This window comes from Mesoplodon mirus (genome assembly GCF_964341445.2).
Source record: "Mesoplodon mirus genome assembly, chromosome: 1".
Classification (NCBI taxonomy): domain Eukaryota; kingdom Metazoa; phylum Chordata; class Mammalia; order Artiodactyla; family Ziphiidae; genus Mesoplodon; species Mesoplodon mirus.
The window spans coordinates 13,056,976-13,070,305 of record NC_138976.1 but is presented as its reverse complement, the minus strand read 5'-3'; the positions used below and the strand labels follow the sequence as shown (position 1 = coordinate 13,070,305).

General features: G+C 57.9%; 1 protein-coding gene across 17 annotated transcripts in view; it reads left to right on the top strand.

Annotated features, from left to right (window-relative positions):
- Positions 1-13,330, top strand: part of DAB2IP (DAB2 interacting protein) — a 196,951-nt gene that overhangs the window by 145,379 nt on the left and 38,242 nt on the right. The window contains exon 1 of one of the 17 annotated variants that reach the window (XM_082625363.1): positions 4,932-5,453. The exons of 12 other annotated variants lie outside the window; for them this stretch is intronic. In XM_082625363.1, coding sequence (XP_082481489.1) covers positions 5,287-5,453 — 167 coding nt within the window. In that variant the 5' untranslated portion in view covers positions 4,932-5,286. 4 more of the 17 variants (XM_082625364.1, XM_082625367.1, XM_082625366.1 and 1 more) reach the window with 4 other exon arrangements.

The following is a 13,330-nucleotide window of genomic DNA, read 5'->3' as shown; positions in this document are numbered from 1 at the left end:
GCTGGGATGAGTTAGGAACCCCAGGTCCCAGTGCCTGGCGTTGTACCTCCCCTTTTGGCAGCGTTAGAGCCTGGAGGTAGTGCAGGGCCTCCCCGCTGCATCCCCATCTCCGGTTCCAGGGGCGGGGGCAGGGTTAAGGGGTCGGTTCAGGGAAGTTTGAATTCCCTGACCTTTCAGAGTTGTGACGTTAGGGGGCGTGTGTGACCTTGGCCTGGTGTAGACCTGGTGGGGTGGTGGCTGCGGCGACAGGGCTTGGGGCCTAGGCAGTAGGTGACCCAGCCAGAGACACAGAAGCCGGGCTCTGGTGGGAGCACAGGGAGTAGCACTGGAGTCTCTGGGGAGGGGCTTAGGGATGAGGGGGTCTTGATCACAAACTGACCCAGCGTCCTGTGCAGCCAGGGCAGCAGTCACAGGCTCGTGAACTGGAACCGTCCCCTCCCCTCTCCCCTTGATAGCGCTCAGGTCCTGGAACACCACGCGGGTTGTTGCCCAGGACTTGGCACCGTGACAACCAAGAAAGAGAAGTGCTGACCACGTCTCATTGCCTGTTGAGTAAATTTACTCTGTGTTTTTCCCAGGAGGCGTCACATGGGTAGGAATTTACTCCCCCTAAATGCTTTGATGGAAACATTAGGGTTTTTGAGTGAACGTGTGTCAACGTCGCTGTGGGGGGAAAGCTTCCGGGATTCTCTGCCAGCTGAAGTCATTACCACAAGACAGTGGTTGGGGGCCTGGCAGATGGGGTAAGATGCAGCCAGGCTTGTGGGGGGAGGCAGCCAGAGGGCCGGAGCCCAGCCGGCCTATCAGGAGGGAGGAGGGGGTCTGAGCAGGCGGAGAGGGGGAGGGAGTTGGGAAGCTGCAGGCTGACAATGTACATTAACACCCTCCCAACCCGCCCCCCACCCATGGCACAAAACAAAGGGAGTGGGGAGCTTGAGGGGTGGGGACAGAGAACAGAGGCTCTGGAATGGTGAGCACTGGCAGCTCAGGCCAGGAAAACAGGCTGCGACCAGATTCTTGAGGGGCCTGGAATTGCAGCTCCTACCGGTAACTAGCTGTGTGACCTTGAGCAACTTTTCCAACCTCTCTGTGCTTCAGCTTCATTTTAGTAAAATATCCCTGTGGATACCCACAGCTTATGGCTCTTTGGAAGATTAAGAAGGTAATGTATGTAAAATACCTAGCACTGGGCCTGGCACATAGCAGGTGCCAGGACACATTTGTTGCTTGTTGGTGATGATAAAACCACACAAGCATAGATGTGTTCACATAAATTAACAGCTGGGGCACATTGAAACCGCTACCCAGAGTTGGCCCTCAGTCTAATACCAAGTTTGTTTCTCAGCTTCAGCTGAGTACAGTAGTGGTCTCTTCAAAAGTCCTTGTCCATGAACAGCCAGGGCCTGGGGCTGACTGTCCTCTGCGGGGCATCCCTCTTTGGTCTTGTGCCTGCTTCTGGCCTGCAGACTCACCTGGACAGAGGCAGTGGGTTACAGCAGCGCCCTCCTCTGGCTGAGGCAGTTCTGGGTAGGCCGCAAAGGGCCTCCCGCCCTCTACACAGCCTCTGGAAAGGAGAGTGCTGTGGTCACAAGAAAGGTCCTCCCTCCCAGGATGTGAGTATCTCTCTCCCCAAGGGGATATACAAGCATTGCCTGGAAGTGCACCTTGACAGTCTTGGGGCTGGCTCCCTTGTACCCCAGGAAATGGGAAGCTCCTTGAGGAAGGTAGGTTCCAGAGTCTCCCACAGGGCCTGGCCCAGTTGGTGAGACACCTTCAGATCTGAAAGGTCATGAGACATCTGGGCTCTGAGCTTTTGGGAGAAGAGGTCCATCACACATTTACTGAGTCCTAGGACTTGAAGAACCAGAGATGAATAGACCCCAAGGAGGGCCTGACAGGACAGGCAGCAGGACCCAGGAGAAAGGGAGGAGGACTGGGAATTCAGGAAGAGAGGGAGAGATCGCATACTTCCTGGGCCTCGGGACCCTGGGAAAGGCTTCCCTGAGGTGGGGCAGTTAAGCTGGGCCTTGAAAGGTGAATGAGAATTGGAGATGGGGGCAGGAGGGGAGGTCAGTGGGAGCAGGGGCATAGCCATGAGAGGGGGCAGGGACGCCTGGGGAAGAGCAGAAGAGGAGGGCCTGTGGCTGGCTGGTGGGGGTGTGTGTGAAGGTGAGGAGTGTGCAGTGGGTGGATGGGGCCTAATGATTCGGGAGACCTGGTCACTGGGGGCACTGGAACCAGGAGTCACGGGGTCAGTTGCTGAAATTCCAAGGACGCTCACTGTGTTCTCACTCCCTTTCACATATTATTCAAGATGGCTCTGAAAGCAGCTTGCAAGAGGTTATGCCGTCCCCTGAGCTGAGGCTAGAAGGGTAAGGAGGAAGCACCTTATTCAAGGTCAAATAGCTGGTTAGTACATCTTCTGAACCCCAGATACAGGCTTGTTTCTTTTCAGCTTGTGACCCCCCTCCTGTGACACTGTCATGCAGAGGGAGAGGTCCTGTCATAGGGGCCTATTTTGTTATAGAAAGACATTAGAACTGTGTGGATCAACCAGTGGGGGTGGCTTCCTGCCTGGGGGAAATCTGGGGTGGCTCCCTGGAGGAGGGGTTATTAGAATTAGAGAGGGAGATAAGAGGGGACCAGTAAATAGGTACAAATGGCTGTCTGGGGTGAGGCACATCTATTGTACTTTCAGATGTGGCTGGGCCAGCTTGTGCAAGTGATTGAGCTTCTCTAGACTTGATTTCTTCATTTGTAAAGTGGTTACAGTATCTGCCTTACCTGTTTATTGCTATTATTAAGTTCAAGTGGGAGGCCTGCTTGGGGCCTGCGCCCTGGAGGAGTGCTCGGAGATGGGCTCTGTCCCCTCCATCTCTGGTGCCTTGGATGCTCTGGGAGCCAAAGGGGCATCTGCCCTAGGGCCTCCCTTGGTGACCACGGCCTCACCTCTCCCCTGTTTCGAAATTTTATTAAGACATTGGGTAGACCCAGATGAAGCTGCGAGGGGAAACCTCACCTCAGAAGGAAGGGAACCACCACCATAAGTGCACCTCTGGCTAAGAGTTCTCTGGGCTTTGGGGGTGTGAGCAGATGCAGATGGAGGGGGGGCGGGTTTTGTTGGATTACCTGTGGTCAGGATCACCTGTGCTCAGAACAGAGCTGAGCCCAAGCAAGGACACAGCAGGGGACGGAGTGAGTTACTTCCCAGGTTGGGGGCTGCTGTGGGGTTACAGTCAGACCTCTTCACCAGCCCTGCAGGTGCCCCAGCCAGAGTGCTGCCTACCTGCACACAGTAGGTGCCTGACAGTCTGGCACTTAATAGGAGCTCAGTTGTTGCTGAGGGTCTGGAGCAGGCTGAAATTACCATGGACTGAACTGGGGCTTGTGAGCCTCTGGTATAGAGGCTATGGAGTAGGCAGGACCCCAGGCAGGGGCGCTATTCTCCCACCGGCCTGTTTATCCGCATTTACATGGAGGGATTGGATTCCATAATCCAGTTGCACCAGAAAGTTATGCAGCAGCCACTCTACTTTGATTAGCCCCTCCAGGTGGTGGCTGTTAAGGGAGGTGTGTGATTCCCTGTGTGTGGTAGAGGCTCAATACTTGGAAAACATTGCTGTGGCTTTTCAAGCAGGATGGCACAGCGGGTAACCCCAGGCAAAAATGTCAGGTTGGCTGGGTGTGCCTTTCCCAGAGGGATTTTCAGTTCAGTAAGGGCCCTGTCAGGGTGACCCAAGGATGAACCCCCCAGGCCAGCCGGTGGGGCAGCATTTGGGCTCCTGGGTCTGACTGCCCCTGTCGTCCTGTAGCATTCACAGACCTGCGCAGCTCACCCCCTTGTCTCTTCCCTCCGGCACTTAACCCTCCCCCTCTGTCCTGCTGGCCCAGCCCCGGACACAGGAGAGCAACCGCCCTGAGAGGGAGCTTGAACCCAGTTCTTCCCAAAAGGTATAGCTCCAAGGAGTCGGTGCAGAGAGTCGGGAGCCCCGTTTGACTGGGTGACCGTAGTAGGCAAATCCCCGGCTTCGTCTGCACCTTCGTTTCTGTTCGCATTTTTTAAATGTCCGAATGGAAGTGCGGGAGAGGGAGGGTACTGGCCCTAGGGGTGGGTGGGAGCCTCGGGACTGCTGCTCTGAGCCCGACAAACTCCGGCGGGGCCTCCGCGGGCAGTGGGGGGTGGGCCGGGCCTCGTCCCCGCCCGCGTCCGGAGCACAGCGGCGGGTTGGGGCGGAGAGCGGTTGCAGCTGGGGGCAGCTGGCCGCGGAATGTCCCCTGCCGCCGGGCCTGGGAAGGCAGGGCCAGCGGCTCGGGGTCGGTGGTGGGGGCTGGGGGCGGGGCTTCGGGGGCGGAGCCGGCCGCTTCCGGCCTGGAGTGCGGGGGCGTGGCGCCGCGGGGTCGAAGCCTGGAACGCTCCAGGAGCCGGATGCGGGAGAGGTGGTTTGGGCGCGCCCCCGAGTCTTACGGTCACCTCAGCTGCCACTTAGCTTTGGCCGGCCTGTCTCAGGCCAGCCAGAAGGACACTGGTATTCGATCAGGACATCTGTTAGTGCCTACTTTGTGCCAGGCACTGGCCCGAGGTGTGCCGGGCCTACCAGGTGAACAGGCCTGGACGTTCTCCAGGTGGGAGGAGGGGACCCCAGCTTGTTTCATATCAGTACCATGAGGAAAGTGAAGACGAGTGATAACTTGGGGTGGGGGTGGAAGTTGCTCCTTTGGTTAGAACGACCTCTACTAGGACGCGCGCCACAATTGATCTGAGAGCAGAATGAGAGAGAGGAAAAACCAGCCTGGCCTAGAGCCAGGGCCAAGCGGCGGGAACGGCAAGTGCAAAGGCCCGGAGGCGGGACTCGGGCGGGGTATGACCCTGGGCGGAGTCAGCGCTTTGGGGAGGAGCCTGAGACTCTGCGAGCCTTGTTCCAGCCTCCCGGACCTGGAGCTCAGTCCCAGGGCCCGCACCCCGCCCAGGTGCCTTTGGAGGGCGACCTGCTCGTGGTTGAAAGTGCGTCTTTCTAGACTTCTTGGACCTGAAGTTTGTGCCATGTGATTACCTGTATGGAAGACTGTAATTTTCCACTTGTTCCGTGGAGGACCCGGAAACCTCTAGACGTTGTCACCTATGTGTTTTTTTAAGTCGTTTCTGAAATTTCAACTTGGAAGACAGAGTCAGCACGTGCTTTGCGGGAAGGGGAAACCTGCCTGGTCACGCCTCTTAGATGCTGGCCTGGACTGAGAGGTCCCCCGATCTGGCCAGGAGAGGCACCTGGGTGCTCGCCATCCTCAGGAATGGGCCTCTGTGGCCTCGGACTCCTCGGTGATAACCTCGGCAAGATCCTGGGCCGGGCCGGAGGAGCTGCTCTGTGGAGACCCGGCCGTCCTCGAAAGCCAGACCTGGCTACCAGGCCCCTGGTGCCCAGACCAGGGTCAGCCCAGAGGCCTATCCCACCGCCAAGGTCTGTGGGTGGCTCTGCTTGGGGAAGGGGGTGCAGGAAACTTCTTGCCCTGTGGTTGGGCACCTCGATGGCTGTGGGTGGAGGCTGGAGGGTGTGGAGCTGTTTCTCCAAGGGGGGCCAGCCCTGGGAGCCCACCCACTCTCCGGCCAGGGCCTTGTTGATGCCTCACAGCCCCTCCCGAGCAGCCTGGTTTTCACGCTGGCCTCGGGGCAAGAATGGGAGACCCCCACCTGCTTGGAAGGATGGGGGAAGGTGGGGGCTGGGTTGCTTGACTGGCTCCTTCCTCCTGGGAACCAGGCCCAGTCCTCCCGGGAGATTCAACTCTTCGGGATCCGGGTGGAGAGAAGCCCACTGAGCGGAGGACCAAGGAGGTGGAAGCAGGCAGGCAAAGCTGTGGGGAAGGAGATCTAGGCCCAGGGAGCTGGTGGGGTTGGCAAGGTGGACTGTGGGGAGGGGGCTTTGACCCCAAGCTGAGGAGCCAGTGAGGGCCCTCGGGCTACTGTCCGCTTAGTCTGGGCCTCCCAGCGCAGGTGAGGAGCAGGGTGAAGCCGCAGGGGCTCCTAGCCACTGCCTCTTGGAGACAGATTTAATAATCCTAGGCTGTCTCTCTGACGGTTAGTATTGCAGGAGGGAAGCTTTAATCCCAAAACTTTCATTGATCCAGACACTAATAAAAAGTAAAGGGTTTTTTGGAGGAAGGTTTTTTCCTTGTTTTCTACTCGAGCAAAGAACATCAGAGCCCTAAAACACAAGTTTGTTTTCCTGCCTCTCCCTGGGTTTGGGGGGCGGGGTGGGGCTTGGCCGTGTTCAGATTTCACCTCTCTAGGAGCCCTCCCTGACCGCGCATGCCTGCAGTCATGCCTCTTCTCCACAGTTAACCAGCTGCCACTGTGCATCTAGTCTGTCCCCTAGGAGGGTTGGGGTGTCACAAGCCTTCCTGCTCACCTGAGGCCCCCGGGGTAGTGAGAGGCATCTGCCTTAAGGCAGCGAAGGCGTGGCTCTTGACTTCTTGTGTCTTTCTGGGTTTGGTTCTCTGGCTGTCCTGTTCTTTGTTTCTTAGTTTTTGCATATTTATTTCATAAGTACTTACTGAGTTGTTGCCAGACCCTCCCTTAGGATGCGGAAAGACAACAGAGCTTCCCTTCTGGCAGGAGAGACAGGCAATCAGAAGTGAGTGGAGAAACAAATCGGTAATTCCAGATGGGGTGATATCAGTCAGGATTTTTGTCTGCTTTGTTCAGCACCTGGATTCCCAGTGCCTAAAATAGTGTCTGGCTCGGTGTTTGCACTTAATAAATATTTGCTGGCTGAACGAACAAGATGATGTGAAGGAAACAGCCAAGTGTTTCCGTGGGGAGTAATGGGGGTGGGGCAGGACCTGTTGTAGCCAGGGCGGGGGCGGTCCGGGGGAGGACTGAGCTCCACAGGCCTCCTGAAGCCAGCCTTTAGGAGAAGCGGGTGGAACTAGCGCTCCTGACTGAGGGAGTGGTGAGTGCAAAGTCCCCGAGGGCAGGAAAGCAGTGGCTTCCAGCTGGGGGATGGGGATTGCCAGATGAGATCAGAGGGTAGGCCAGTCACTCTCAGCGGACTTCTTTCCCTGGGGAGGAGTTCGGATTTATTCAGATTGCTGTAGGGAGTCACTGGAGGGTTCTTAGCCCAGGAGTTAAATAATCTGATTTGCCTTTCTAAAGGGTCCCTCTGACTCCTGGGTAGGGAGGCGGGGTAAGGCCGGTGAAGAGGCGTGGACAGGTGTGAGAGATTTTAGAGGCGGTAGGATTTGCTGATGGATTGGGTTCTGGAGGCCAAGGAAAGGGAGGGTGGCTGGCTTCTGAGACTCCTAGCTTAAGCCGCTGAGACAAAGCTCCACTTTGGACATTTCAGATTTGAGGTTCTGTGAGGCGTCGGCATTTAGATCTGTGAGTCTGGAGCGCAGAGGAGGGGAGGGCTGGGATAGAAACTTTGGAGTCTTGAGCCCTGGAGGTGTTTAAAGCTAAGGCGTGGATGCGATCACCAAAGGAGAGTGTTTTACTGAAGGAGAGTGCACCCACGTCAGAGCCTGAGAAACTCCGGCACCTGGCGGAAAGGTGGTGCGGTACTGGGAAAGCAGGGCAGTGGCCTGGGAGGGAGGGGAGGCACCTCAGAGGGGGTGGTGGCCTGGGTTTCAGGGAGGGAGCTAGCTGTTCTATTGCGTACGGAGCGGACAGGAACTGCGGTTGGCTTTGGTCACACGAAGGCCTGTGGGGACCTTTGGGAGAAGCACTGGGGTCAGGCCAGGTGTGTTGAATAGAAAGGAAGTGAGTAGAAGAGGAAGCGGCAGGGCCTGAGAAGCGCAGGGCGAGCGGCCCGTCCGGGAAGCCGAGGAGGGAGGGTCAGGTGAGACCTCACACGTCCTGGGTCCTGGTCTCCGTGTACCAGCCGTGGGCCCCCACCTTGGGCCTGCATCAGGAGCCTCTGAGCGGAATCCCTAGAGATCCGGACTGGGGAGGGCTGGATTGGGCCCCCCCCTGCCGCAGTGGTCTTCAATAGCTCTCTGAGCTCCGTCTCCCTCTCTCCCTGGAGGGCTCGCTAACCACCCTGTAGTGGCTCGCTTTCCGCTCTGCAGTCACCCAGCCCGTCCTCCCCGACTCCCTGCCCCATCTCTCTGAGTCCGGGGCGCCTAAGGAAGAGCTCTGTGCACCTGGCTTTCCTCAGAGGGCCCTTCCGCCCTTCCCAGAGCTGAGAGCTGGACTTGGTTTGCACCGGTGGCTTTGCTCTGGAAGGTTCCTTGGTGTGTTTGGCCTCCGGAGAAGTCTGAGGTCTATTTCAGAATATTTGGGTGGCTGGGACCTTGACCTCCCCGCAGTGCTTGGCTGTGTGGCGGGGTCGGAGTGCGGGTTAGAATGTGTTTGGCTTATTGGGGAGACAGTGTAGGGTTGGGGACAACCTAAGCTCTGATGCTCCTGTTGAATGAATGACACCCAGATATTTGAGTCTTTGGGTTCCCAAGTGGTTTTGTTAAATGCTTTCTCTGCATCTGGTTAACCAGGGTTTTTACGCCTGTTATCTTCCGAGGATAGTGTATTTCCGCATTTTGTACCTGAGGAAACTGAGGTTCAGGAAAGTGGAAGAACTTGCCCAAAGTCCCACAGTTGCTAAGTAACACAACTAGAATTGCCACCCAGCCCTGCAGACCTCCCAGTCACGCCACTCCTGACTGACTGACTAACCCTATAGATGAGGAGGTGATGGTGGGTGTGAGGGGCCTGGTCCCCTACTGCCCCTCAGGAATAGTGGCCATATGCTCTGCTGGGGCTGCAAGGCATGCCTCCTGCCTCCTAGCCCCTGTTTTCTCTAGTGCTCCTCTCTCCCCCTTCCCCCCGCCCCCCTCCCCAAGCACACACACCAGTTGCTTTAGGCTCCAGGAAGATAGAAAGAGGCAGACCTTGAACTTGATCAAGCTTTGGGAGCTCTTGGGGCCCAGGGAGCCCACAGCTTCTGGGAGGCTCTGTATGCCGCAGGTGTGGCGTGGCTTGCAGGGCTGCTAAACTTGGTGATATGGAAAGCCGGCTCAGCTGCAGCAAGTCCCCTGGGAGACACCTGAGGAGGCGAGGGCCTGCCCCTCACTAGGGAGTGGGGAGACTGAGGTCCAGAGCTGCCTGGGTGGGGCTGGGCCCTACCTGGAGAGGTGATGCCTTATGCTGCCTCCTGACAGGTCATGCGGCTTTGCGCCCTTGCACCCTCTCCCTACCCAGCAGACCCCGGTTAGCCTGGGGGGTGGGGTGGGCCAGAGGCAGGCTGTTTTTACGTTGCAGAGAATTCAGGCTACAGCCCAGCCTTTCTCAGCCTTTATGGCCTTATGACCTAGATGCTTCTGGAGGACGCTGGGCATCTGGGACGACGTGCTAGAGGGTGGTCTTGCCTGGTAGTCACTGAGGGTCTCCCAGGTGGACCCCCTCCTTACAGAAATAAACTGCGGCCCAGAGAAAGATGTGACTTTCCCAGGGTCACTACCCAGGAAGCTAGTTTCCCGCTTTGTGTCTCCCAGCATATCCTGGGGCGGCGTCCTTCATCGTAGCTAAACCTGCCGGTCTTTATTAAGTGCTCGCTGGAAGCCAGCCTTTGTTCTGTAACTCACTGACTCCTCACAGCAAGCCCGTGAGGCTGAGTACTATTATTATTGCAGAGGGCGAAACAGTCCCAGAGAGGTGACATGACTTGTCCAAGAACAGAAGGTCGCTAGTGGCACAGTCCAGATTTGAACAGTCTGGCTTCAGAGCTCATGTTCTGAACCACCAGGCTACACGGCTTCAGACTTTACTTGACTGCCAGGCTCCATAGAAACGTACTGAGGGTGGTAAATCCTTGAATGACCTGGCCCCTGCAGAGTTAGGTCTGAGGACTCCCCCTGGCCTTGGCCTTTCTAATAGGATGGCTGTACAGCACCTGTGGGCTGCCCAACCACTCCTGGTGCCCGGAAATGACCCATCTTTCTTGCAGGGCTTGCTAGACCAGGTACTGAGGCCCAGGCAGTCACGTCTCTCCTTTCCTCCCCGCTGCCCGCCCTTGGAGCCTAGGGGCCCCAGGAGAGCCCCCATCCCTGCAGCCCCGCCTCTTCCCTTCCTTTGGACCTTGGTCTGTTTGCCTGAACCCTGAGGTTGGAAGGATGGCTCCCTTACCTACCCCCTCTGACTGTAGAGCCTGTTTGGGAAGGGACGAAGGCCTGGCTGTCGGATGTCCCACCCCTGCAGGGGCTGCGGACCCCCTCTTTTCTCCTCCCTCTCCTTGCCTTTCCTGTGCCTCATGATTTCCAATCTTCTCATCTGTGAGAAGGGGGAAAGAGTAGAACCGACCTCACAAGGTTTTGAGGCCTAGACTGAAAGCCCAGTGTTTGGGCACCTGCGACAAATGATTCCTCCTCCTCTCCTGCGTGTTTGAAGGCAAGATGCTAGTCGATATGGAACAGGAGGGGCCTCTGGAGGGAGCAGGTGGGAGAAGAATCTTGGCTTTGGCTGACCTCACGTGGCTGGGCCCTGGCTGGGCTGCTCTGTGCCATCCTGGGTGAGTCGGGAGCCTCTGCCCGCCGTAGCTTCCTCCTCCGTAAGATGGGTCCAGCTGCTGCCTGTCTTGTGGCGTGGCTGTGAGGAGTAATGTGACGCTGCTGTGAAGTGCTGAGTGCTGTGCTGGCCCGTTGTGAGTGCTTAAAAACTCTGCCCTTCCCACTCTTACTCTTGAGATGTAGCCTCCTTGTTTGGGGGTTTTGGGGGTTCTTCAGATGAAATTCGGATTTTTACTATTGTGCATTTTGTCTGAAATCTTCCCAAGGCCTCTAATCTGATCGTGACTTCTGAGGGATTTTGGGGTTTTTGCTGTCTTGTTTCCTGTACAGAAAAAGGGAGGTGTGTCTTTAAGTCCCCAGCAACCCAAGTGGGACACTGGCCCTTTAAAAGCACATTACAGAGAGTTGGAACTTAGCCTTTGTTTGACTAGCCATGATCAGTCCCAGCGGACAGGGCTGGAATGGTATGTCTAGGACCAGAGCAGGGCTGGACTGGCTGGGCCCGGTGTGGGACAGCGGGCAGCGGGGTGGCTGGCCTGGGCCTGGAGAGCCTGGTGGCCGCGCTGAGGGATGGTGAGTGACCTGATGGCCTGAGCGGAGGTTGGGGTGAGGGAGGCCAGGAAAGAAGGCCAGGAGGGAGGCTGCCAGTCTCGGCCCCTGACCAGCCAGCCTCCTGGGCCCAGGGAGAACTGAGGCGGGTGGGAGCGGCCGGTCAGAGAGGATGCCCGGTTTCGGGAGGGACTCGGTCATTCCCCAGCGATGGTGCCCCTGCCTCTCTGTGGACCTCCACCGCCGGCCCAGAATGTGGAAGCAATTAGGATGGCCCGGCAAAAAGCGAGAAACCGAGGAGTGGTGTTGCTGTTTTTAGTATTTGAAAGAGAGGAAACCCAGTGTCCGTGGCTCCTTTCCGCGAGCAGGCCTGGTGGTCTCTGTGGCTGCACCGAGAACCGAACCGGGAAATGAGCTTGGCCTTTGCTCCGAGTCGCCGAGCCTGGGGCTGCCCTGGGTGGGGCTGCACTGGGATTTGGGGGCCGTGTCATCCCTGCCCCAGCCCCGGGCCCCAGCTGGACTCTTCTGTTTCCCTCCTTCTCCCTGCCTCTGTCTGTTCCCTGATCCCTTGGCCTGCAGGCCGGCGGTGTGTCTGAGCCTGGGCTATGTTTTGCTCCAGCTTAAATGTTTGAAACAGTTGTCCGGAGCCAGGCCCCTGTGATGCGGCAGTCTCTACCAGAGAAGTCGGGGGTTTGGCTTGTCACACACTGTCCTGTGGAGGGGTTGTGAGGGGCAAATGAGCCGCTGCTGTGAAGTGCCAGCCTTGCGCCTGGCTTCTTACAAGTCTCTGTGTCCCTTAGTCCTGCCCACGTTCACTACCACTGCTGGGCTGCTGCCGGTGGATCAGACTCCTACCAGCTAGGTGTCCTTCTCACCATTTTCCAGACAGGTGACACGGGAGGTGACAAAGGCAGGGCTCAGTGGAGTTCTGGTGACCCACGATTTTTCTAAGTTACTTGAAAGTTGGTGCGTTTAATCACACAATCTCTGTAGGTTTGGTGAAAGCCTGAGGCGTTGACAGGCAGTGAAAGGAATTTGGAGTTGGAGCCCAGATGCCAGGCCTCCAGCCCTGCCCTGCTGCCTGTGACCTGTGACCTTGGGCAAGCTGCTGGACCTCCCTCCCTGAGCCTCCACTTCGCAGGGGTGGAGTGCTTAGGGGAAACCCTGGAGGGAGGTGTCGGTTCTGCTGGGGGTGGGGGTGGGCGGGCGGCACGGAGGTGGTGGTCTTTGAGCTGGGCATTGATGGATAAGGCACACTTGCTGCTGGGCGCGTTCTGGGCATACGTGCGCAGCCCAGTGTGGCTGGGTTGGGACGCACCTTGGAGGCTGTATTTAAGGCATTGCTGGTTGGAATCCTGTGGGCCAGTGGCAAATGACAGGCAGGGCTAGCTTATCCTAGAGTCAGAGGGGGTGGGGGGGGGAAAGAGGGTGGGCTCTTGGAGTCGGGCACACTCTCTGGCCTTGGGAAGCCCCTCACGGCTTCAGAGCATGTTTCCTTAACTGTAGTTGGGCGGCTGGGCCACGTGAGCAATGGAGTCCACTAAACGCGGAGCCAGGGCTTCCCTGGTGGCGCAGTGGTTGAGAGTCCGCCTGCCGAAGCAGGGGACACGGGTTCGTGCCCCGGTCCGGGAAGACCCCACATGCCGCGGAGCGACTAGGCCCGTGAGCCATGGCCGCTGAGCCTGCGCGTCCTCCGCAACGGGAGAGGCCACAGCAGTGGGAGGCCTGCGTATTGCAAAAAACCCCAAAAAAACGCGGAGCCAGGGCCTGCCTGGTGCACGTGCCAGGTGTGTGTGCTTTCATGGGTGAGGCGGGAGCTTGAGGGCCACGGATGGGTCACTAGGAGCAGGAAGAACCCGGCAGCCACGCCCTGCTTTTGACATGCTTTTTGCCTCTGCTGGCTTCCTGGGAGCCTGTGGCTTATTGGCAGCTCACCCCTGCCCCCGCTCCTGCTTTTTTGCTGCTGTTGAGCACTCCTGGCTGTCTCCTGTGAGTTTCAGTCTGGGAAGCGGAGCTCTGATGCCCTGCTGGGACTCCCAGACACCAGGCTTTGGGAGGATGGGGAGCTGGGGTCCCAAGGCCCCCAGGCTTAGCGCCGGCATGCTGGAAGCACTCAGTAACTATATACTGGGGCGCTGGATTAGCTCAAACCAGGCGTGGGGGGGTGTTTGCATATCAGACCTCCATCAGGCTCTGGGAGGAGGGCAGCGCAGCCCACTTGTCAGGTGAGACAACTGAGGTGCAGGAAAGGCCAACCCGAGGTCTGTGCTCCCTTGGCCCATGCCCCTTCCCG